At 40.4% G+C, this 27,713-nt stretch overlaps 1 protein-coding gene across 1 annotated transcript; it reads left to right on the top strand.

The window, feature by feature from the left end:
• Nucleotides 1-18,723: 18,723 nt before the first annotated feature.
• On the top strand, nt 18,724-26,808 carry LOC126383168 (histamine H3 receptor-like). The gene is made up of 3 exons (XM_050033632.1): nt 18,724-18,883; nt 19,416-19,582; nt 26,056-26,808. The coding sequence occupies exons 1-3, from the start codon at nt 18,730-18,732 to the stop codon at nt 26,806-26,808; spliced, it is 1,074 nt and encodes a 357-aa protein (XP_049889589.1). The 5' UTR covers nt 18,724-18,729.
• Nucleotides 26,809-27,713: the final 905 nt, after the last annotated feature.

The raw sequence follows: 27,713 nt of genomic DNA, 5'->3' as shown, positions 1-27,713 counted from the left end.
ATTATTCGGTGCATGTATACCCTTTAATCTGGTTTTTCAAGGATATGAGTACCTACTGTAACAAGAAGTTTGAGTTTTATGTCATGTACTTGAGGAGAAATCCAACTGAAGGACTGAATCATGTAAACCAGGTTTTTCTGATTATCAGATTATTGAAGTGCACGTAAATGCGTCAGATCGGATTATTACCATTACCTGATTATTCACAGTTATCTGATTATTGTGCGCATGTAACCGTGCTCACTGATTCTTGGTCCTGTCCAATGAGTTTGCTGCTTATTCCAATGATTTTTGTTGAGAGGATTGAGGTGGATGTTGCACAAAGCACCAAACCAGGCTGTTACAGAAGGTGATGGTGGATTCAGTGAAGCACCTGCAAGACTGATTGGTGGACCTGGAGATTACAGAGTTTCCACAGAGAGAAGAGGTGTTGCCGACATTTGGAGGGAATGTTTTCACTGGTTTGAAAGTGCATTTGTGGTCAGTTGTGGTGCCAAGGTATTTGTATGCCTCCACTTTCTCTGTGGTCTGGCACATTGACCTCAAATTAACACATACTTACCAGAAGGAGGATTCAAAATGACCACAGAGAGACACAAAATAACTACAAGAAGGGGCGAAACAACCACATAAAGAAACAAAGCGAGCAAAAAAAGACTCTGAGTTACCTCAGAGAGACACAAAACTAATATAAAGAGACACAAAACCACAAGAACATACATTACAACTACAAAGAGATGCAAAACAGCAACAAAAAAAGAGGCTAAACAGCTATACAATGAGTGTGTGTGTCTTGCTCCCATGTAGGAGATGTGGGGGGCCTTTTACATATCTGTGCCAAGGGGCCCATTGTCTGATAATCGGCCCCTGAGTGTAGGGATGGTAAAATGTCCAAACTGTACTACTGTGGATTAACTCATGTTTCCAGATGCCAACATTTAGGCCACACAGGTGAGAATGTTTCTGTATCCTAACCATATAAACTACACGTCCCTCCCATCCTTTGAAAATATTATTCCAATTCTAAAATCCTCTCTTGTGTCACAACACAACAGCACACATTGTTTCCACATGGTGGCTCCTATGAGTTTTGTTGGTCTTGACTTTACAATGCTCATGACCAGTTCTTATTTTGTACACTAGATGGAAGTATTTGCTGCAGCAGCTGACGCCTGCACAGGTTACAGCTGTGTTTATTTCCAAAGCTTCTGTCAGAGAGACAGGAACAATGTCTGGGCAAAAACCACACATAGATCTGCACATCACAGTCAAATTGTAACCCCCTACCCTTAATTGCATCTTACTTGTGTTTTAAAGGTCATTCATCCCAGACATTTTGGGCAGTACTACTCTAAACAGCAGCAGCAGTCATTTTTTTTTTTTTAAAATTGAAGGTCAATTCTGAGTGTGTGGCTTTGAACGCCCTGCTTACCTCAAGCAACAAGGTCCCCTGAGGTAAGTGCAGAGCTGGTGGAGAAGATGATGGGAAGTCAGCTGTAATGAAGGCACGGTATTTGTCAGAGAGGACTTCAAGGATGAGTTGCCTCGTCACCTGTGAGAAGAGAGGTGTCTTTTTGAGGTACTGTGTTGTTGACCAGGAAGCTAAATTAGAGGCTAGGCTAATACACAGTGGAGCTGCAAGGGATAAACAAAACAAGATAAACACCCAGTGGGGCAGGAGTTAAATGCTGAAGCAACTAAATCATATGCAGGGTCGGCTCTAGACTTTTGAGGGTCCTAAGTAGGATTTGGTTTGGGGCCCCCCTCATAATAACATGTTACAACTTCACATGGCAAACCCAAAAAAATAGGAAAACCCTTGCGTAATTACAGAGCCCTACGAATCTTGTGTAGTGAGTGCTAAGCGGGATTTACACTTGTCCGTCAGCTGTATGCAGAGCCTACGCTGTTGTGAGCATTTATACTTGTGCGGCGGTGTGTGTGTGTCACTCTGCAGTTACACCTCCAAAACACTAGTAGTGCTGTAAAGTTTTGTCGATTCAAAACACACCTAAAACACACTTTAAACATGGCTTTATAGCGACAATTTCAAATACAAGCACACAAACAACATGCTAATGTTTTTAGCACAAACCTATGGCATTTTACACTGTATAAATTGGGAGCCAGGGACAACAGCAACATTTAACAAAGGTAATTTACAAGTTCCGGCTCCATTACAACTCACAAGGTTCACCAACAAAACAACTGTCTTATACTAAACACGTTTTCCAAACAAATTATTTATTTATTTATTTATTTATTCATAACATGCTAACATTATTAACACAAGCCTATGGCATTTTACATTGTATAAATTAGCGTAGCAATGAGCAGAGATTTCCTCTGCTCATATGAAGCCAGGATAAATCACACACAAGACTTAAAATGCTATTTTTGTGGAGGCTTTATTGTCTTCACAATTTATTGTTTCTTATCTGTGAAATTAAAGTAAATAAAAGCTTCGTTTCCACTGAGGGAAATGGTTTCAGCTTACAAAATCAGACAGGAGATCTGCGTTGCTGTGACATGCAGTTACATTTCTGGGGAGGTGCACGTCAGGCTATGGTGTAGGGTACAGGCTCTACGTCGATGCAGAGCGTACACCGTAGGTACGGGGTTAATTCAGCGGAGAAGCATAAATCCCCCTTTAGGCTGCCCAGCTCTGTGTGCTCTTCGGGGCCCTCTGCTGGCCACATGGCCCTAAGCAGCTGCATAGTTCGCTTACAAGTCAGGTGGCTGTGATCCCATGCACAAACAATGCAGCAGAGGTAAGTCATGCGAGTTTGGATAGTGAAAGCAGCATTTGTCAGCTGTAAACGAAGCCTGAAAATTGGCCCTATGTTATATGACTCTTCAAAGCGACAACCAACAGAGCTCCAAAGAGGCCAACTCAGCGGTGCCGAAATTGCAGATGCATCCAGCAGAACACACAGGAAATTAAGAGTAACAAATCTAGGAAATCACGACGATTATGCCAAACAAAGACAAACTCGTCTGACAAAGAGGAAAAGCAAATGAGATCTGCCAGACAAATGTTTTCTGTGTAGTGGTTTGTCATCATTCATCATGCAACCTAACATTGCAGCAAATATATGCTTGCAAATATGATTTAGTTTGTCAATGTTCAAGTCCTTATTCGAATGGTGTTTTCGCAGTTTTGTGAGCCAGAGCCCACATTCAATAATAAAAACATAGATGGTTTTGCAAAGTGCATTATTTACAAAAACGGCAATGTTTGGCCTTGTACCATCTAAGCGGCTCTATCTTTTTATAATACTATGACCGCTGAGCCAAAATGATGCTGCAGATTATTTGGGAGAAAATGTGCTCAATCTTAGCTCTCTCACCTGTTTACACAGACAAGGTCATGTGGACTGCACCAGCTGAGGCAAGAAAAAGCCATGGCACAGCTTCCTTTTAATTTTAAGTGTACATATCTGGTCGTTGGTTCTAATTAGTGCCACGCTCCACACACTGTACGGCTCTAATGCTGTTGATAGAAAGGATGAACTGCTTCCATCACTGGAGAAATGCATCATGGGTTAAAGGTGGCCCTTTCTAGTCATTATGTTCGAGCTGATCATACTGTAATTCCCTTCACACTCCAGGGATGTTTGTATTGATCTCATTGCAATTACGGCACCCTACACTGGTTCAACACCTATATAAAACCTTCTCAGTGCCTGGACTGAATGCACACTCACTCTCTGCTCTTAAAAAACAATAGCCTCCACATTTTATTGATGTTAGTCAGTCCTTATTATTATATATTTAAGCATAAGGGTTAGGAAGTTATGGAAATACTGCTGCAGACGTTAATCAAAGCATATTCATCAAATCAGGTCTGGTGAGGGAAAGAAGCGCACTGGGCTAGTTCTTGCTAATTAGCATGGCAATTATTGTAAGCTGTCACAGTTCTTAAGCAACGGGGTGGACTGTGTGTGCTCCAGAGCGTAATCCCTCACAAATTACAAGATAATGGAGGCAAAGAGAGGCCACTGCTTCAAAAGGAACCAGGAGATAGAATCCCCAGCAGGGACATTTTAGGGACAGGCAGGGAGAGAGACAGCGAGCGCGGGAAAGGTAGGGGAGAGAAGTTCAGCATGTATTCCCTTCACATAGAGCTGTCTGAATAGGAGAGGTTTATTTGACTGCTTACTAAAGTGATTGGCTTCAAAGGAATCAGGTTTGATAAGTTGGTCTTTTGACACATTATGCTTTTTTTTCTTTACTGGATAGTGGAGCTTTAAAACCTATTTTGAAGATAATAGCCACCAATAAATTACTTTTGATTCTACTATACTTCGCGTTGTACAGCATGAGCTCAGTGAATGTTTCGACTAATAACCACAGATCAATAGTCCTCCTTTCTCCTTGAGTCCAACATGCGCTGTGCTTACCTATGGTGCGAAACACACTATTAAAAGCTCACTCTAACTGGGATTCACCAGTCGTTATGCTTTTTCTAAAGTGTCGAGGAGTTTTTGTGAGCTGAATTCTTTTCAAGAAATAAGAATATTGTAGAGAAGGCAGGGAGCACTTTGCAGGATTACAGTCTGCTGCAGCATGTCTATACAGTAGTAATTGTGCTGCCATTATACATTCAGAATTATGGAATATACAGTTACATATTTTTAAACACTCTGTGCACCTACACAGGTGGGACAGATGGGTGTCAATTAAGCGCAGCCACTACATACCCACACCCACACAGTAGTCAAAAGTCTTGTAACCATAGGGAAACCTGTTTTGGTGCTATATGACCCATCTTTTAAAGGTGCTTTATGGCACCTTTGTCCAAATAGGGCACACAGAACCACTTCAACACATTCTCACTCTGACTTCGTTACTTATTGACATTTGGTCATGGACCTTCCACGTCCTGATACGACGTGAAAGGTACCCTGAGTGCGTTGGCTGCCTGTTACATGCATTGTCTTCTGTTTGCACAGGAAATTTACAGTTTGCATAATGTCTCTCTCAAAATAAACGCACTACGTCAGTACAACAATGCAAATTGACGTTTTGTCCTCCAACAACTCACACACGTGGTTAAGTTTAGGCAACAAAAGCACAAGGTTAGGTTAAGGAGAAAATAATTACGGAACACTGCTCTCACAAGAGAAATTCAGTGTTTGTTGGACCCATCCACCACCCCTCGTATCTGCCCTACTTAAACCACGCCTTAATTTTCATCAAGTAGCACTTTGCAGGATTACAGTCTGCTGCAGCATGTCTATACAGTAGTAATTGTGCTGCCATATGACCGGCCGCATATCATGCCGACGTTAAAGGACAGCTGTTTTTGTCAGTGTCTGATGCTGCAAGTCACTGCCCAAGTGCTGGATTTCGATGACTTCGGAGCGAGACCAGGCTCACCATTAGCTCTGGGTATCAAATATCTCTACTGTTATTAGATTTTTAAGCCGGTGGGGGGGGGGCATGAATAATGCCAGATAATACCATGGATGAGTCAATGTGCTTCTAAATGACAACTGTGCTTCAAATATGAATGATTATTAATCATTTATTAGGAAATTTTGGCTTAAAAAAATCAGAATCCTGAAAAAAGAAACACAATACATTAGCTCTTTAAACCTGTGATATTTCAGTGCACATTGGGGCGAAAAGGTCGAGAGCTGCTGCTTTAATGTGTTTTCCTCTGGAAAGGAAAGGAATGTAGGCAATTTTAATCTGGTGCTTTTATTCTTTACCAAGTGGTAGGTAAATTAAACTAAACTAAATTGAAGAAGCAGTAGAGAATCTCTAAAGAACCATACAGAGGCTTAAAATGCTCTCTACCAGTCCTTCAGTTGAGTTTTGTTCAGTTTACTGAGGGAGGAACTAGAACCTCTAAAGAACCATACAGTGGCTTAAAAAGTTCTTTGTGGATGACTTTCAAAATGAGGCATTGAAAATATTGCACCTTATAACAGAGTTATAGTCAAAACCCCCTCAATCAAGGTCAAGAGTCTCATTTGGAAGAGGTGTGCACCACTTCAAAATGCAAAAGTTGTGGTCTATTAAAACAGACTTGATAGGAGAAACTTTGACTCATGCTTACGGACATTTCGGAGACGGGAAACTGGTGACACAGATTGTGAGGTGGAAGCCATTTTAGTTTTTTTGTTCATACGTACAGTTTTAGTATGGATCCCGCACACTGCTTTATAAATGAGACCTCAAGTCATGACCAAGACTTTGAGAGGGTAAGACCTAATCAAGACCAAGATCTGACCAGCGCAAGTCCCACACTGCATGACACACTTAAATGTGGAACACACAAAGCAAAGGCGCTCCTCATATTAATCAGAGATCCACATTTCCTTACAAATACCCACAAAAAAAGGAAAAAGATTTGCATTCATTCTCCTCTTTTATTGTCACATATAGACAGTAGATATGTAAGTGTAATAAATGTCTTGATAAAATAATCAAAAGGCGTTGCAGAGATGAATTTTATGTGTTTCTGTTTATGTGTTTCCTTTGTTTTCTATGTGTAAGCAAGTACAAACAAACAACAGGAAGCTAAAATCAGCTTAATCATCTTTATTCAACTCTAACGAGATCCCTGCAGCTGTGGTATTTGGTCTTGAAGTAAAATCCTGAGTCATTTTTATCTGAGACTGACATAAGACAAAAAAAAAAGAGTCCAAATGAGACAGAGACCTTCAACAAATGATCTTGACACTGACTACTACAACACTGCCTTATACTAAAACAATGGATTCAGTCACACAAATTTGAATTCCACAAATCCACATCCCAAAACATTTTCTATGCAGACACAAAGCAATTTGCATATTCAGCATTTATAGTTGCTCAGATCAAATTACCCTTACAGAGACAGCGCTGGCACAAACCACAGGTGTACCCACTGCATTTATTCCAGATGTTTCTTTTGTGTGTAACTTTTTGCTGCAGCTGTTTTTTTAATCATAGACCACATGAAGGACTTTGCTCCTGTAACACAAGAGGGGCACTTGAACCTTCATCTTGACACAACACCATTTTTTTTTCTCCCCCCTGGTCCACCACAAAGTGGAGCACCTATCTAAAAAAAACCCCATAAGGCAGACACACTTTTCATCAGTTAGTGTGCAGAATTTAGTGGCATCTAGCGGCGAGGTTGCAGAACTGAGAACTTTGAATTGTCCGTACTGAGCTGTTGCAGAAGAAGATACACACACTCTGTTGTCATATACGCACAAGCCCGAAATACACACACACGCACAAACAGGACCTATACATATATTAAATGGAGAGACGCCAGAGTAAGCGGGCTGCCTTGGATGGGTGCTCCGAGCAGTTGGCAGTCGGTGCCTTGCCCAGGGCCACCTCCGCGGTGCCCAGAAGGCGAGCTGACACCTCTCCAGCCACCACTCCATGCTCCATACTTGGTTCACAACGGGACTTGAATCTGCGACCCTCCAGTTCCCAAGACAATCCCTATGGACTGAGCTACTGCCGCCCCCGTATAACAACATGGCGGACTCCATGAAGGAGGGCCCGCTATTTATGTCGAAATAAACGTCTCATTCAAATGTAATGAAATCCCAATCGTTATTTTCAGGCGATTACTCACTAATGAAACCAAAGTCATGAATATCATACCATATTTAAATCATTATAAATCATTGGTGATCATGAAAAACAGTTTAATAATTTTCAGATTGCCATGGGCTATTTCAAAGATGTAATCAAATATGTGATTAAGTAATCCTTATTAATGGAACTATGATACAATTACACATTCTTTCTTTAGCTCAGTCAGCAGGTAGAGCGTTTGGATCTGTACTGAGCAAAGTTAAACAATGTACCAATCTAGGATTTCATTCTTATACACAACTCTGTCATCCATGTGTGTGTCCTGTGTGTGATTAAACTTCTGGTGTTTGGGGTGCAAGAACATATAAGTTGTAACACGATGCATTATAGAGCGATTCGATCTTTCCTGGGTGTCCATAAATTTACTTCAGTTTTGGTCATTAGTGGAGATTTGGGATGCGTACCTCCAAACATCAGGCGTAAATGTCAAATGCATTTTGGCTTTGGAGCAGACTTGAGAGGATCAAAGACTCACTAAAAATATTTTTAATTGGGACACCTCCCACTGTCATCCCCAGGCTAACGAGTTGAAATCATTATTTCATTTGGACAACTTGTCATTTATTTTTCAGAACAGTTTACTTTGTGGTATTCAGGAGATCAGTAGTGAGGTGCTTCAGTCTGTTGACATATGGCACAAACCAAAACTATGAACTTATTGTCTCATAAAGAATAGCTACAGTGTGGAAATATAATCTAAACAAAAGACAAAGATCCCTGTGTGCACAGTTGCCCTCAGTAACGTTAAGCGAGATTTATACTTGTGCGTCAGCGCTATGCCGTAGCCTACGCATGTCACCTAAGACGTTGTGAGCATTTATACTTGTGCAGTGGTGTGTTTGTGTCACTCTGCAGTTACACCTCCAAAACACTAGTAGGCGGTGGAGTTTCTGTGAAGTGCTGTAAAGTTTAGTTGATTCAACACACATTAAACACACATTAAACATGGCTGAATAGCAACAATTTCAAACACAAGTACACAAATCAGCTTCACTATAACTCGCAGTATTGACAGACAAACATTTGTCTTTATCTGGACATGTTTTCCAAACAAATATAACATGCTAACGTTATTAGCACAAGTCTATGGCATTTTACATTGTAAAAAATTAGCCTTAGCGATCTTTTCCTCTTCTCATATAAAACCAGGGACAACAACAACATTTAACAAAGGTAACGGCACATAATTTGGCTCCATTACAACTCACATGGTTCACTGACCAAACAGTTGTCTTATACTTAACATGTTTTCCAAACAAATACAACATGCTAACGTTATTAGCACAAGCCTATGGCATTTTACATTGAATAAATTAGCCTAGCGACATGCAGAGATTTCCTCTACTCATATGAAGCCAGGAACAACAGGAGCATTTAACAAAGGTAATGGTACAAGTTTCGGCTCCATTACAACTCACAAGGTTCACCCACAAAACAACTGTCTTATATTAAACACGTTTTCCAAACAAATACAACATGCTAACGTTATTAGCACAAGCCTATGGCATTTTACATTGTATATATTAGCTCAGATTTCCTCTGCTCATATGAAGCCAGGATAAATCGCATGCAAGACTTAAAATGCTATTGTGTATTGCTATATGCTGTGGAGGCTTTATTGTCTTCAAAATTTATTGTTTCTAATCTGTGAAATTAAAGTAAATAAAAGCTTTGTTTCCACTGAGGGAAATGGTTTCAGCTCACAAACATATACATATAAAAAATCACGTACTTCTCGGTAAGATGACCTTTATCTGTGTTGATTTATTTTGGTTGGATGATCATGAAAAATTTGAGTTTTGTTTCAGAGGGGAAACCCTTTTTCGTGGGTGAATTTCTTTGCCAGGCCTGGGATGGAAGGCAGAGTATCCTGTTTCTGGACTGAGTAGTTGGATAACATGTACTTCTGATTGGATTGTTACTGCAATGTCATTGTAATGGTGTCTTCTAAACCCATGAGGTTTGGGCACATGTAAGTGAGCATGATGACAATCAAAAAAATCTTTCAAATGCAATCTGTGCTAATTAGAGTAACTTATTTTTTTGAAATCTGATTATATAATTATGAATACTACCCAACCCTAACACCCTTTAAGATCTACTGTATGGCACTGTAATTTGCACTTCTGAGTTCTAGGAAATAAATGATATAGTTATCCTATCTGTTCTCTTTAATATCTTATAGCTTCTTATATGAAAATTAAAGTTAACAATGCTTTAAAAAGTAACTTACACTAACTCATCACCAGACACATGCATTGTTTCTCTAAAAAGCTCTCCAGTACATTGTCTCCTTTTTGAATGAACCCCAGCGGATCATCAGGTTTAGCCATTATTCTCACAGGGGTACTGTCAATCACACTGATCGATGTTAGGATACTAAAGCATTTATATTCATGAGGAACATTATTCTAAAATAATTGCTTTATTACTGCAGGATAAATGTGACAATGCTTTGGGATAGATTACCTCGAGTTATTTGTCTGTTCACCTTTAGTGAGGAAATTGAAGTAAACAACCATTTTCAGGCAATCTTGATGCATTTTTTAACTTTTACATCACAATGACTTAAATGTATTCAAAAGCAGGTGGAAGCAGTAAATCATGCCAACAGTAAAACAACCAGTGCTTCATGCATCATGGTGAGAGCAGAAGAGATATAAAATCTATATTCTATTTGCCATTCTGTCCCTTCGCAACCACATTGCCCTCATTTTTACATTTTCATTATACACACAGCTTAACACACAGCTCTTTGCCTGAACATGGTGCATTCTAGTTAATACCTAAGTTTTCTATTTATACTTACATAATTCCGACATTAATAATTACTGCACGGTGATGTTTACAATGACAGCCGGCTAAAGCTCAAAATTCTGAAATGAGGGTCGGGTACAGCAACGCACGGATTACCCAGCTTGGAGCTTTTGAAAATGAAATGAAAAATTTAACAAGTCAAAATACTGTCACGATGAGGCACACCCCCAGCATTTCAATGAGCTTCTGTGGATCTGGAGCATAAGGTAAATGCCAGCACCCTTCATCTCGCAAGCATCTCTGCCAAACAGACTGTGAGGCTGTGAAGCCGTCCAACTATGAGTTCAGCTCTCTCATTAATGATTAGCATTTATTATGTAAACTGTGACAGCTCTGATGTGATGTGGAGACAGAGACTACCAGGGGATGTTTCTGTTATGTTCAAATGGCAATTAGCCCATGCGCAGCGTATTGATGCAGCCCTGCCAGTTCAATAGTTTGAGTATACTTTTAAAATGTTAGTGTTCCTCTCACATCATAAGTGCACTGCTCCTGTTCCTGATGGAGGCTTGGTGGCCGAAATACCAAAAGCAAAATGATCAAAATTCAAATTTAAAGGGCAGCCGTCACTCACACATCTTACAATGAAAGACAAAATTATTCAAATCAAGTACAGGAAGCTAGTTAAGCAAATATACAGTCAGTGGATCAAAGCTGTAAACCCTAACCTGCTCACTGTCATTGCTAAAGGTTGTTTTTTGCACATTTTCTGTATCTTGTTTTCCCGTCAGCCATCAGCCAAGTTAGCTCTCACTCTGAAAATTGTGAAGACTGCAATTCCTGGCTACTTTAAGGACCCCATCCCTCTGAAACACTCTCCCTCTGTCTGTCAGCAGAGTCCATAAACTGCTTCAAGAAACGTTCTTAAAATCTCTATCGACTTGCCTTCCCTGCAGGAGCTGTAATTTACTTCAGTCCTCTGTATTCATATATCCTTTTAGCTTATAGCTGCATATTTATGTTTCTTATTTTTCCGTATGTATCCTGTGAGGCACTTTGTAACTTTAAAATTGACATACACTTATTTGGTCAACCATTTCAGTTTTAAGAGAGATCGCTATAAGCATGCATTGGCTAATAACCGATCAATCTTAAAGGATAACAACCACTCAGATGAATTCCAATATGTAATTTCTATTGCCTATAGGAAAGTTCATCAAGTTCAATCAATATTTATGAACAAGAGCTACTCTCTCTAAAAGCCAGAAACCAGACAAGTAACTCTCAAACTTGTGATGTCATCAAATAGAAAGCCTGGAGCTGCTCCATAGACCAGTGGTTTTCAACCTTTTTGTGCCCAAGCACACCAAAGGGTAAGTTAAAATCTCAAGGCACACCGGTGTTTATATCTGAGCACAATAGTCTCTGTAAGGTGTGTTATCACTCTTATCACGACATAAATGTTTGTTTTTATTTACTAATATCAAATGACAATTGACAACCATTACTCATGAAACATTTAACAAAATCATTCAAGAATTCATTTTAAACTTTTTAAAATGACACCAAAGCACCAATAACACATCCATTTAAATGGGAAATAATGTAAAGTTATAACGTGTAACGTGTTGTGTCACACACTTATAATGCCTGCACGTGAACGGTGACTGATACAGTCAATTCAAAATTCATTCATAACTTTTTGAATAATGGCCCCGTTGAATATTGCAATAATAATATGTGGTTATCACAAAATCCCACACACACCTGCATCGCGCTGCACCATTTGAGAACCACTGCCAAAGACAATGAATGGGAGACTAATTTGTGGACCCACTGGCTGTTTTCATTCCCTTCCCATACACATTGACTGATGGAGGCAGCTCAGGTGTTCTGTGAAGTACAATTACTGTCTTTGTTAATGGAGTCTGGTGGCTTTCAGATAAGGGCTTCAGTTCCCGGTCAGAAATCGTTGCCTGATGGCAAGGTAAAGTAATGAAAATATCCTAAATATACACTTTAAGTGATTTTTTTTAAGGTGGCTAAAAACTAACCAGCTCAAGCAGCAGTTAGTTCAATGGTGTTCATTATGTCTTTAGTTTCTGATAATGACTTTAGTTGTTCTTTTATCTCAGCCATGTGTTAGGATGTTACATACCTTGACATGTTTTGGCGGAAACTAAACTAAAAAAATAAGACAAACAAGATCAATAAAAGAAAAGGCACAACAAGAAACCTACAAATCAGCCATAACAGATCACTGCAAAAGAGAAAACCATCTTATGGACTGGGACAAGGCCAGAGTCATACTCACCGACGACAACAAATACCGGCGCTGGATCAGGGAGGCTATTGAAATAAGGAAGCGGGGCCAAGGGACGATGAACAGGGACGAGGGGGCATACATGCTCTCCCACACCTGGAGCAGCGTCCTGGAGAGGCGGCAAACGGACAGCAGGTGGCGTGACTGTCCTGTCAGTTTTGACAGGACGGTCACGCCACCCTAATATCAGCTGATAAAGACACGTCACAACCACCACCAAGTGACACTTCTGAGGAAGGCGGAAGTTTCCACCGAAACATGTCAAGGTATGTAACATCCTAACACATGTCTGAGATAAAAGAACAACTAAAGTCATGAAGCAGCATTTGCTTAGTGCTGTTTTTTATTTTATGTACATGACGCAGTAGTTTTCTACCCTGAAATTATTGTTAACAAACATTGTGATTTTGTCTATATTCAGATTATTCTCCTGGGTGTTCTTGGTGTCATTTATCTGATCTTGACTCTATAAGTGACCCACACATTGGGTTTTACGCTGATGATGACTTCATGATCTGGATTTGTTATCTTATTTATTGACTTTTGTAGGCTACATTACTGCTTTGCTTGATTTTATGATGTCTGGATACATGGCTCCTTGTTTTTTATACCTCCACAACGGCAATAGCCATGGCTGGAGGAGGCTGTCCATCCGTCCGTCCCGTACATCCTTCCGTCCATCCGTCAGTGCCATTCTTGTGAACACGGTATCTCAAGAATGCCCACTTGGACTCATTAATGAACTGACTAATGTTTGGTGATCATAGGTCATAGGTCAAGGTCACTGTGATCTTGCATCCATCTCATTCTCAGAAATGCAACATCTAAAGAATATCAATATCCACTTTGAGTCAAGGATGAAGTGATTAGAATTTGGTGGTCATAGGTTAAAAATCAAGGTCACTCTGCCCTTGTGTGTCTCGGTGTGACCTTGCATCCATCTCATTCTTGTGAACACGGTATCTCAGGAACACCATGAAGAAATGTCTTCGAATTCGACACAAACGTCCACTTGGACGGAAGAATAAACTGATTAGAATTTGATTGTCAAAGGTTAGGGTCACTGTGTTGTGTCTGTTCTCGTGGATACGATATCTCAAGAACACCTTGATGGAATTTCTCAAAATTTGGCACAAACGTTTACTTAGACTCGATGAACTGATTAGATTTTGGTGGTCATAGGTTAAAAATCAAGGTCACTCTGACCTTGTGTGTCTCAGTGTGACCTTGCATCCATCTCATTCTCGTGAACACGGTATCCCAGGAACACCATGAAGAAATGTCTTCAAATTCGACACAAACGTCCACTTGGACGGAAGAATAAACTGATTAGAATTTGATTGTCAAAGGTCAAGGTCACTGTTACCTCATAAAACATGTTTTCAGCTATAACTCAATAATTCTTATGCTAATTATGACAAAACTTCACAGATATGTCCAACAGGATAAAATGATTAGGTGATGGTGTTTAATGTCAAAAAGATCAAAGGTCAGCTTCACTGTGACATCATAATGTTCTGCAGGAGACACTTTTCTCGCCATTACTCAACGTCATATCTCAGGAACAGAAGGGAGACAGTTGGTCAGATACTGAATTGATGACACTAATCTTGGGTGTCCACCTTGAAACTGTGGTGATTGTATTGATCTTCTGTACTGCCGGAGGGAGGATGTGTGTCAGGCATCCATGTTTTTACAGACATGGATATAAACTGTGAGAGAAACTTGACTGGTTGACCAGAGGTGTACAACCGTGGGGCAGTAATGCTAGTTTTTAACTTTGTCTTGTAAGGTGTCAGAAGTGCTTTGGAAGGCACCTCAATAAAATTCATTATCTATAACATCTTTCCCAATTCATATGGAGCAGTTCCAGACTTCATACTTGGTCACAGATTTGAGTTTTAGCACTCCAGTTTTTAGATTTGGAAGAGAGTTGTCCATGTTTGCTAACACTTTTGGACTGTCATAGACCACAGGAATGACATGTATGAATTTTGAAGTGAGCATTGTTCCCCTTTAAGCCTTTTTTGTAGGTTTGTTTTCTTGTTTTGTATGTATTTAACTTGTCATGCCTGACTTGACGATCTGTCATTTTACCCTCTTTCTCTGACAAGGACCAAAATTGTAAAAGGCTTCTAGTTTTTGTGTTTTTATTCTTGACAGTTTTATTCATATGTCAGGACTGTGTGTTTGCAGTCCTGTGGCTAGTTTTCGTATTGTCAGGTAAATCTATTTCTAAACCTCAAAACCTAATCAATAGTATATCACTGAAAGGTTAATATGTCAACCATTGATGTTTAAGCTCCAATATACTCTGCTATGAATGATGAATACGGATTTAGGTGGACTCCTATAAAGCCTCCACTGCGGTTTAAAGAGAGAATCGGGATGTGCACTGTATACTTTAACGTTTAATTTAAGCTGTGATTACTGTGAATAGGCACACCGTTACAGTGTGATAGCATCAGCACTCCAGCCCAGCATCCAAACACAAACACTTGAGTACTGGAGTAATGGAGAGCCACAGCAGGGCACAGTATAATCAGCGATACTAGAGCCTCTGTGTACCCTCTGTGGCACTGCTTTGTTTCTGAGTGCCCTCCATTTTCAGATGAGTCGCCGCACTTGTATTTCCAAATCCAGCGGCAATGCACCTGCCCCATTCATTGCTTCCCTGACACACTTTCCTTGCATTCTGTTCAATGTGTTTGCAGCAGTTTAACATATTTTACACAGGCAAAGAATTATTATATTAAAATTAATACACCTTGGCTCTGGAGATGCTGTTCCTAATATCTAGCTTCTCCATTTAAGAGCACCATGGGCACGTTTGGAGTAATGATCTGATAATAATGTTAGGCAGAGACTCCTGTATGATCTTTATATTATGACATTTATTACTGGGAACAGATTATTTCCAATCTGATAGAAGCAGATAAAAAATAAGAGCGGAATTAATGACTCTGCAGCACAACAATAGTACAGCACTGGTGTAAATCTGTATGTGCATTAGTTTCCATGACGGCACGGCGCCAGTTTCCATGACGTCTCTGTGCCTTTGTTGCACTCTTGAATAACATTTTGAATGACATTTGTCACTAATGGGTGTTCACTACCACTAGCCTTTTTATAGGTAGCCAGACGTGGCCTGAATAGTGAATTTACAGTTTGGCCTTGGTGAAATTTACAGATACAAGCAGTTACAATTCAACAGGGTTTAAGACCATTCAAATATGAAGCCATCTGTGGGTCATCTTTTTCCAGTAGTGGGAAAATAATTTGTACTGTATATGACTTGAGTACACTTTCCTCATATACAATACTTAAATGTTCACTGTGTAGGATGTAGAGGATCTATATTGGCTGAAATGGAATATGATAAGGTTTTCTTTAGTGTATAATCACCTGAAAATAAAAGTTACTATGTTTTTGTTATGATAGAATGAGCTTTATATCTACATAGGGGGTGAGTCCTTGTCCACGGAGATTGTCAAGTTGCACTGGCCCGTTAGCTCCTGTGACGAGCGTGTCGGGAAACACTGAGTGTCCGAGAAAAACACATATGTTTCGTGCCGAACAGTGTATAAGAAACACTGATTTGTAAAGTAAAACTGCTTTACTAAGTGTTTTAAGCAATTTTAATCACGTGGTCCGTTTGTTTAGGAGAGGAAGAGACCTCTACAGATAATTTGGCTCCCAATAACAACCTCCTGAACAGTGAACACTGATGAAAATCTAAGTGGGAGTGGCGTTAGTTGGTTGTAATCTGCAATTCTCACCACTAGATGTCACTAAATCCCCCTAAATCTTACATGCTGTTCCTTTAAAACAGAACATCAGTCCCCAACCTCCATTACTAAATGTGGAAATATTCGGATGTTTGCCTTTGAGAATAAAAGAAACACACATTTTCTGTATGCTGCTTTTCAATCAGCCATCATGAGGTATGAATCACAACTACAAATTCCTGCACTGTTCATTATAACACGTCTCCCACACGATGAAGCTCCCAATCATTTCTCTTTTGTCAAAACTGTCAATGCAGACTGCCAGTCACCTGATGAAGAGAATCCACAAAAGCAGTTATGGACAAATCTCTAAAGAGCTGAGCTTTTACTTTAATTGAGCTTATTGTGAGCTGGCACAGCTAAGGAGTCTGAATGGAGCTGCACTGAAACTCCTACGCTCGTCGTGCGCCTTTACCTGCACTGCTGTGGCATCTGTGACGTGACTAACTCTGAGAGATGGTGGTGGTTCCATTTGTGAGAATATAACAGTAATTCAAGCTGGGCTCCTTCAGTCACTTCTACTGTTCTGTAGTGTTTCTCATCTCTCTTGGACCACAGCTGGGGGATTGACAGGATAGTATCAGAATGCAAATAAGGCCTTCAGCTTCTTCCACTGTGCGCCACTGGGAGGTTATACATCCACAAGTATCTAAACAGGGACATGGAATATACAAATCCTTACATACTGGACTGTGAGGTGCCATGATACTAAATATTTTATTGTGGCTGGTAAAACTATAGAAATAGAATTCAGTTTATATGCACAAAAACTGTTTATCTCACAAGGTGTGTGGATGAGAGCTTCAGAAAGAGACCTCTGGTACATGTGCCTCCCACTCACTCCTGTTTGGTTTATCATGCTGTTGCTGGCTTGCACAGCTTTTCATGTCAGTCAGATTAAAGGTACTGGCTGGTGGCAGGGTTGGAGAAAAAGCAGAAAATGTGAGTTTGTTTTGGGGGAAAAAATCCTCTAACTCAATATAAAAATCATAAAACCTTCAACGTCCAAAGTGTCAGCGTTGATGAAAGAAAAGCCATCACCAGTTTGCAAAGAAAATGGAGGATGCAGAGACACATAGGTGTAAGGTCACGTGTTCTTTTTAATATTTAGGACATGCATTTGTCCCCCACAACATCAAAGAAACAGAAAAGAAAATTATGTGTTTGATGCCCCGCATTTCACATTAGTCTACCTCAATGCTGAAAAGAAAGACATGCCCTTGCACAGATATTCCAATAAGCCAAAATAAAACACACACAGAGTGATCTGCGTTTCTGGTAGTTTCATCAGTTGTTTGTAGCTGGAAGGTAATGCTCCTAATACCCTGTGCTGTGCAGTGGTCATCACTGTTTGATTGTGCCATGCTTTCCGCACACCTTGTTCATATTCATGTCTTGTGTCATATCGCCTGCACACACGTGAGGCAACAGCCAAAATTGGGAGGCTGTTTTTGTGGTGGTGTGCACAAGCAAGCCCATTCAATTGTGTGCGCTCCTGAGGGGCTGTGTGCCTGTGAATCACATATGAGGGGATGGATTTCAGCAGGGAAAATAGTCTCTGCTGATTCACGGCACGAATATCTTAAAAAAAAGCATAAATAAAAGAATAGAATAGAAATGGACTCAATGACGTCCGCCAACATATTCCAAAGTGCCAATCTTAGTTTGGGAAGTTATCTCCATTGAGCAAAGTGCACCATGTGGCTGGAGTAGCATCACATGTTTCCTCAGACATGGTCACAAACTCTTGGTAATTACGCACTAGTAAAGAGAACCAAACTTCATGGTGTTTCCACTTCGTTATATCGACGACGCGGATTGTGGGAATGTTTTAAAATCATAATCTGGCTCCTAACACAATGTGGGATGGCAATAATTGCTTGCAGAAGTAATCTCACCACAGCAAAGCTCTACCTTAACTCAAACTGACCAATGCGTAATTCACCGAGTGTCCAGGCTGCGTTTTGTGAAGGTGGTCGTGCGCTCTCTCGTGGATTTTCTTGGACACTGTGCTCAGCAGGAAAGCGACGCTTTTCAGTGGATACATACATGGGGCTGTTGGATGCAGTGTCCATCCGCCTGGCACCTGTTGCTGGCTTTTTATTTCCAACGCTGGTCTGTTGAGGATTTAACATCGTTCAGCATCACATCGGGACCATGTCGGTGGAACAAACTGACTCCAACTCCAGCCGCTACTATTTTGAGAACAGCTCAACTCGAGTCCAGAGCAGCTTCGTGTTTTCGGGACCCATGTTTGTCATTTTGATGGGGATGATGGTGACTTTGGTCGTTGTGATAGTTTTGGGTAACGCACTGGTCATTTTGGCCTTTAAAGTGGACAAGAGTTTGAGGAGACAGTGTAATTACTACTTCCTGAATTTGGCAATATCAGATTTTCTTGTAGGTAAGTCCAACTTGTCTTTTTAAAGGAACCTGGAATAGCAAATATAAGTTACAGATAAGGCTAATTTCTGTGTGCTATAATGTGCAATGATTTATGCATCCATGCTGATATATGACTGATGATATCCTTAAAATATCTTTGATGCTCCAGTTTATGACTGTCAGTCTCTCTGCACTCTAGATGTGTGCTGCTAAGTAGAGTAGTTACATTCATAAATTAAGCAGCTGCAAACTAGTTCAATGAATTGGACCACCAATATATATTTAGAGTGCATTTTCTTTATTTGGCAAGATCACTGATAAGTTCTTGTACATGTGCAATCTCTTTATGATCTCCTCTGTCACACCCGCTTATCACTATTTGCCAACTTCCTTCCTCTTTTAAAGTACAGCAAGATAAAAATAGATTTTATGTGATTTTACTTAAACCAGCCCCCCTTTTTTTTATCATTTGTGAATTTGCATCACTGGAAATGTATGTCAAATGTGTATGCTTTGGTTTCTGACCCCCTTTCCAATTACTGTTTCTGCAGGTGCATTCTGCATCCCAGTCTACATGCCTTACATCCTCACAGGCAGGTGGACGCTGGGCCGAGGGCTGTGCAAGCTGTGGCTGGTCATGGACTACCTGCTCTGCTCCGCGTCCGTCTTCAACATTGTCCTCATCAGCTACGACCGCTTCCTGTCGGTCACCAGAGCAGTGAGTGGAACATCCTGTGCCTCAAATGCACCTAGCCATTATCAAAATGAATTAAGGGTTGTGACTCATATATGGAGCACATTAGCCTGCCATGTTTAAAAATAAATAAATAAAAAAATCTCAGTTGAATGTCATGGTCAAATGAAGGTAAAGCAGAGTGTGTGGGATGTTTGGAGTTCACTCTAAACTTGCTCGGGATCATTTGCTGCTCTCAGTGTCAACGCAGACAGAAAACTTTTTTTATTTCTATAAATTTGAGTAAAACCTTTAAAAGTATAGCCATTTTTGCTTTTCTGTTGCCACGGGAACAGCTTTGGCCCCCATTGATTTCCCATCAGCTACTGCATTAACAAACATTGCAACAGGAAGCACAAAGGGGCCAATTTAAAATGTTTATGTTGTTAAGTTAGCAAAGGTTTGTAACAGTGACGCTCAATTTACAGCATGTGGGCCAAATCTGGCTCTCCATAGGATGCTGACCATTTTCTTACTTACAATGAGAACAAACGGGTTCACAATGGGATTTTCTTTGTACTGTGAATGTAAATAAGGCATCAAAGCTTGTGCACTGGCTTCTAATTGCTGAGATTTTCCACACGTAGACGCCCAGCAGAGATTCCAATACACTCTCCACACCAAACAGCAATCAGATACAAGTGATGAGTTGCATTTTTTACCGTGTTTAAAATGTCAATTGTAGCAGGTTGATTTCCATGGTCCAGTATGGCGATACCAGTGAGGATACTCCAATAATAATTACAGGTAACAAAAGAAACCTGAGACAAACAAAATGGTTAAAAAACTGTTTGCTGGCATCTTCCTGAGCTCACTAACTAATGTGACACACCTGCAACACCATCCTAATTATCCACACTCAGTAGGTGAGTCAAGGCTTCAAAATAAGAGCACTTACAAAAATCCTACGACCTGAACTTTTGTTTGGTATGCATTTTTAATTTCTCCTAGCTATTTGGGATCAGCAGGACCTGATAAAGTATAAAAACACTAAACATTGTCAACGATAATTAAGTCAGTGTCCACAAACGAGACAACAATAAAGTCCAAAGTCTTTAAACGAGAACTTCCTAATTAACAGCGTCTTAGCTTGTTACTGTTTCTAAAATTGGTCAAATTTGTTGCCATATTAAACTAAAAACATCATTAATCATACATAAACAAGTCTCAACTATAAAATGTGATCAGGTTTTGTCCACTTTTGTATCAGGATCAGCTGCAGACTGACTTAGCAGAGATGGCCGCCATCTTGCTCTTACATGGCTCAGTGTATTGTGCCCTTACTACAACTAAATGGCACAAACAAGTGTCCACAAATGAGGACAACAGGTTGAAGTTAAGCAGAATGAAGTAAAAGGTCAAGTAAACCCAAAATGTGATGGCTTTATGAGGACACAGGATATAGCCATGTAAATAAACTAACGCATAAATCAAAAACACTCTGGGCTCAGCTGCTACCTGTTAACACAAACAAAAATGACTCATACAGCTTGTTTATCAAATAAAAATTCAAGTGACTGGACTGGATGCTCCTGAACCCTCCAGCGCACATCTGACCTGCACTGCGCTGCTTCGACTGGATTTGCCTCTTGGCAAAGATGAGTGAGGACAGCAAATGTCAAAAGGTTGAAAACACAATTTATTTTATATACAGATGACTATTATTAATGTCTGTTTATTAGCTGGCCTCCTATTATTTTGCAAAAGTGGCCCTCAGGCGAAGCAATTTCTGTATCGGTGGTCTATAATGTTAAAAGCTGAAGCGCCCTTTTTTCCTTTGTAGCCATACAAATGTTCACTGCTTGTGGTCTGTGGCTTAATTTCTGACTGGTGAGTCTCCCAGGTCATTGGTAGGGGCAGTGCCACCTCATTCTCCCAAATGTGCCCATCTGCAGAGGTTAATCATTCCTGACCCATTCAGGCCCAGTGCCACCCCTAATTATAGCCCCTTCCCATGACGAAGATAAAAAAAAAGTCACATTTCGACTTTGGGACAAACTGAGCTTCAGAAAATACGCAGGATGTGAATAATTTAACATTTGATGTCTAAACTTAAATATATTTCCACATCAGCAGATTTGAGTAATTTATTCTGTGCTGATGCAACTGTGTTCCACTGCTTTGTTTTTCTGAAACACAGTTGTACAGCATCGGTAATGTCCATTTTCTATTTTCTGCCTGTCTTGGCACGTTAGCATACATTTCCAAACCTCTGCAGCTTTTAGGCCCATTGAACCTCTCGTCGGGCTTGTCTGTGCATTAGCCCACTGACTGTACCTTATACACGTGTGTTAACTCAAAGGTGGGACGAGGCTTGGCATAGTAGACAAAGGGAGTGTTCTCTTCCCTTTCACAAGCAAACACTTAACATCAGAGCAATGAATACAAATAACACCAGAGAGAAAGAGAGCCTCTTCTTTAATTAGCTAGCTTTGATCATAGAGATCCTCCTCCGTGCCATGGTCCTTCCAACCTGGAGAGATCAATCACAGCAGAAACAGGCCACCGGCTGCCAAGCAGCATTTTCCTAAAAGCTTTCTCTCTGAACATTGAAAGACAAAGGATCGTCACCAGCCACAGGACAAAGTTTGTCTTCTGAAAGAAAACATGGAGTCAGATTAGATGCATATGTTTGGCAGTTAGATGAAATGTCAGCACATTAACATTATAAGAGTGAGCTAATATTAATCCCAGAGGGACTCTAACAATATCAAAAGATATGCAACATATCAGCACTCCTGATTCCTCTCTGTTGAGTGCAACATCTCTACGTGTTGCACTCAGCCTGTAGAGATGCTTCACCACATGAAGCAGGGGCAAGAATTACTGTATGTCAATGAATTTATACAAACCTAAGTGGAACCATTTTCCATCTACTTTGAAGAAGAGCTGCAGTTTATTTTTTGTCTTTCAGAACAGGGGCATATATTCAGAGCAGCTGGAGAGGGTGTAAAGTACGCTGCCTGCTGAACAAGAACGTGGACAGGGACACAGGATTTGACACTAATTGAGACAAGTGGTCATGAGAGGTGCTCCATTGACTTAACACTCGATCACACACTTTTCTGCAGTGCATGATGTTGGAAAGTTTATGTTGTGTTTCTCCTCCAAAACGTTCTGTGATTTCACAAACATGATTATTATTGTTACCTTTCTCAGTGACAGCTTACCAGGTCCGAGCCGTAGTTGGCAACACGCTGGCTCATTAACATTAATTTTAGCTCGGCTCATTATTTGCTGATAACTAGCTTCTAGCAGTCCTGACCACTCTGCAGAGGGAAGGACGGCGAGATGTTCGCCTGCCGTTCACAACAATGGCTATATTGCAGTCTTCACCACAAAACAATAAACATGGCCCTCTCATGTTTATTATCTCACGTTTATTATCTAGACATTTATTTCTACTGCTATCATCACTATTGCATGTGTCTTCGCCATGACACCCCGAGAGAACTGCTTCCCTCCTTATACCCCATGAAGCACACGTCACACCCTCACAGGCTACCCACAAGGCCACCACCTTTAAAGGAGAAAAAGGGTGAGCCGATAACACTATGTATCTGTTGAAAGATGGTCCAGTGTTATTATGTAAAACTCACAGTTGTGGGCTCAACAGTGTCTCCAGGTTTTAAGGGATCCACTGAATGTTTTTTGTAGACATGGTGGTTTAAAGCTATGACTTCTGGTTGATGTGTAGCCTCTGTATTCATTGTACCACTGTGCTGTGATTAGTTCAAGGAGAAATTAACTCAGACGCTATACAATACTTTTACTTCACGCTACATTCCCAAATGTTGTGCTCTCAACTCTACTTACCCCATTTGACAGCTATTGGTACATCACTAGTTACTTTACAGCAGTGGTTCTCATCTAAGGGTGCTTCAGGGAGTTCCAGGGGTCCCCAGAAGAATGGGGAATAGTTTATTTTCACTATTTAATTACTGTAAAACTTCAGTTAAAAGCCTAGTCCCAATTAAACACCCAGTCCCTTTAACTAGCCTGATATGGCTACACATTATGACAAATAAAGGCCTGTCTCAATTAGAGGCCTGGTCTGGTTGCCAAGCAGCTAATTTTTTTGACAGAAGTTATTTAGATATATACAACCGGGTTGTTGGCTACCTCAAATTATATGTCCACTCCTCCATTATCCTACCCTGGAAATTCTCGCGAGAGCACAATTTGAATTTGCTCAGCGAGTCACTCTGGCAATCAGTAATGATGCTCATTACCCATGCCCTTGTAGCCGAGCTGCACCAATCACACTGGTGTATCTGATATAGGCGGGCCAGAGGCGAGCTAAAAAGATGACGACAGCGCTGCAACGACGAAGTCCGGAATCAGTCAGTAAACATTACAAGATGGCTACGGATAAACACCAGTTGTTTGAAACGGCTTTGACCGCTACAATGAACGAGTTAGACTTGGCTTTTTCTCTAAAAGAGGAACAGAAGACGGCGCTCGAATCTTTCCTTTGCAAGAAGTTTTTGCTGTTTTGCTGACCGGATACGGCAAGAGTCTAATCTACCAGTTAGCTCCGCTGGTAGCTAAGTGTATACGTCACCCTGTGTATTGTTCTGATTGGTCGTAGTGTTATCCAATTGCGTGCAGTGATATTTTCAAATGCATGCTTGGTGCCGCCCCTCGAGTTGGGCCATTTTTATTACTCATGGCCAGACCCTAAATCTTTCTAGATTTGGGTCTGGATTTCCAGGCTACCATTACCCTGTAAATTATTCATATTCCTTTAGTCCCTAAAGGTCCTCAGATCAAAAGAATCAAAGGTGTTTTTCATAAAAATTAATCCAAGTTGTGAGTATTGTTTTAACAGGATAAAGTGTTGCTGTGTCCGTAGGACGGGTGCCATAAATGATTCATAATTCATATGTTATCTGAAGCCTAATTTTAATGCAAGTGATCTTCATACTGGTTTAAATAAACAATTTGATTGTATTTCCCGATCTTTGCTGAGCAACAGTTTTGTGAAAGGACTTAAAGCCCTGTCCCAAATATAGGCCCGTTGATTTCAGTGATTTGAGCAAAGAATAACCCGGGCTATTAATTGAAGTTTTATGGTAGTTACAGAAGTGAGGGCAATATACGTAAGAGTCATAGGAGTGCTTATTCTGATCATAGGCTTCACCTCCTCTACAGTTATCTCCTCAGCTGTAATTCACAATTACAGAATTCTGGGGCCGGTTGCACAAAACACCTCAAGTTAAGATTTTCTTTATAATCCTTAAGGTTTCCTCAAAATAAAATCAGTTATACAAGTCTTCCCCTTAAGGTTTCCGTAAAATGTTCACTTAAGTATCGATGGTTTTCTCCTTGTCTTGGTCTTATACTTAAGGAATCCCTAGATTGTTGCACAAAATCTTAGCAACCAAAGCTAGGTAAAACAACAACAACAAAAAAATTACTCCATCTTAATTGCAACATGACTGAGTTTAAGGTGAAAAAAGAAAAAACTAACACACCCCAAGAAGAGTGTTCTGTGACCAGGTGAGCCTAGTAGATACGCTTTTGATTTTACACTATAAATTTGACTAAATTAATTTTAGCTGCAGTTTCTTCCTACGATCGTTTTCTGTTTTCTGGTATTTGGGGATCAAATTCCCTTTGTAGTTTGTGCTTACTATGATTGTATTCTTTCAGAAGTATAACCTTTACCTCCTCTGACCAATATGGTTTTCTTGTCTTGTTTTCTTCTGCCAATTTTTTCACTGTCTAACTATAAGGCAACTTTGTGAGATGATAACAGGCATCACAAGTGTGAGTCCAAGCAAACAAACAATCTCTAACCTTTTTTCTTAACTAAGAAAACCTTTGAAGGGCTTCTGTTCAACTGTCTAAGTCCCTCAGCTAAGGAGAAATTAAGCTTTAAGTGTCATACTTAAGGAGGAAACAAAAGGTGTTTTGTGCATTTGCTTCCTGATCTTAATCATATCTAACAACCAAAATCTTTTGAGGTGTAGGACACAAGAAAAGTCTGAGAACCACTGCTTTACAGATAATTATTTTACACACACAACACGTGATCAGCTCATGAAATATCATCCATGTTTAGAGATTAAACACATAAAAGTATGTAAAACATTTAAATTTAGCTCCATCCCGACCAGCTGCGACATTAAAATGCTGCTCACACAATAATGCATCACTAATAACAATCCAGTTTTAAAGCAAATGGTGCCTGTGTGACAACACTTTGCATATGTTTAAAACACTGAATTAATATTTCACTTAAGCAAACAATCTGAATACCTCTTCCACCACCGCCGTTGAATGTACATTGCTTACCTTTTTACGGCTAAAGACAGCATTTAGGAGAATTAATTGCTATTTTGCCCTATATGTACAGTAATGTTAGGATGCAGCAATTGCACATAAATGTGAGTGACCCCACACTGGTCGTATCACCCAGTATGTTTTGTGATTTCTGCTTATATTTACTGCAGGTAAGTTACCGTGCCAGACAGGGCATGACTCACCAAGCCATAATCAAGATGATTGCCGTCTGGGTGCTAGCCTTTGTCCTGTACGGCCCAGCTATCATATTCTGGGAGCTGGTGGTGGGCAGAAGCAGCGTGCCAAAGGATGAGTGCTTTGCGGAGTTCTATTACTCTTGGTACTTCCTGCTGAGTGCCTCCATGCTGGAGTTCTTCTCTCCTTTCATCTCTGTGGCTTTCTTCAACCTCAGCATTTACCTCAGCATACGCAGGAGGAGGCTCCACAGCAGGGAGGCCCAGCTCCACCTTCAACTGAGCGAGCCCGCCTCTGCCCAGGGGAAAGGCATCCCCCTGTCCCAAAACTGGGGGTGTGGGATGAAACTGGCTGTAAGAGGCTCTATCCACTCCCAGACCTCCTCTCCCAGTTTGGGTAAACTAGATCCCTCAACCAGCAGGGCTGCCCAGCCTAGCCGTCTGTCCAGGGATAAGAAAATTGCTAAGTCCCTGGCCATCATAGTGTGTGTGTTTGCCATCTGCTGGGCACCGTACACCCTACTGATGATCATCCGTGCTGCCTGCAGAGGGCGGTGCATCCAGCATCACTGGTACGAGGTCACCTTCTGGCTCCTGTGGCTCAACTCGGCTATTAACCCATTCCTGTACCCGCTTTGCCACAGCAGCTTCCGCAGGGCCTTCAGCAAGATTCTCTGCCCAAGGCGGCATACTACTCCCCCATCATCTGTCCTTCGTGCTGGCCAGTGACGAGCAGATACCCATGGAAGGATGGGGGAGAACAATGTGCCAAAACTATGGATGGAAATATTAAAAATTCAACACATAAATTACAGTTTCAGCAGATGAGACTAAACTGTGCACCAGAATTTGTCATATAGACCATAACTAGTTTTCAATTGTGCTTTTCCATGTTTGGATGTATAAGGTTGGTACTGTAAGGTATGATGTTATTTACAATTCACTGTCTTCACATGTAAAGTATGAATTAACATCCATCATAGGAATGAAATACTTCTCCCAACCAGGTTTCACACACTGTAACACCAAGTCTTGAATGCCATACAAGCTAGATATCATTTAACCAGTTATGTTGTCCATTTTTTTAAGTTATGCAGCTGAAATCTTGAATTTATATACATTATATTGAGGAATTATATGTAAGTGTTGCTCTCACTGTGATATCCCTGCTCCAGCTGAAGTAAAACAGATCACTATCACCCTCTGCTGTTAGAAACTTTACTGCTATTAATAATTCATATTACAGAAGCACAGTGATGAAAAAGTGCCATTAAGAATAAATGTATGTAATGTGAAATGTGTTAAGAAAGGTATTATATAGTAGATTATTACATTTCTCCACACTCTGAGCACATTGTCTGCACAGTCATCACCCCATGTTAAAACATAAATACCTTCTTTGTTGTACTGTAACAAACTAGAGAAACAGATTAAACATTTATATTTATTTTTAGTAATTTTGAACACATCCATTTATGTGAAAGAGAGAAGCAATCTGTTTACAATCAATGCCAAAACACCATCTTACTGTGACCAACAGATGCATGTTTACTTATGTGCCACTAGATGTCACCATTAGCCTTTACAGCTTCCTGTGTGTGCAGTGCTCCAGCATCAAGCTACAATTCATCACA

This window comes from Epinephelus moara, chromosome 21 (assembly GCF_006386435.1).
Source record: "Epinephelus moara isolate mb chromosome 21, YSFRI_EMoa_1.0, whole genome shotgun sequence".
In the NCBI taxonomy this organism is placed as follows: Eukaryota; Metazoa; Chordata; class Actinopteri; order Perciformes; family Serranidae; genus Epinephelus; species Epinephelus moara.
Note: the sequence above shows the minus strand (reverse complement) of the source record. Positions and strands in the feature narration are given on the sequence as shown.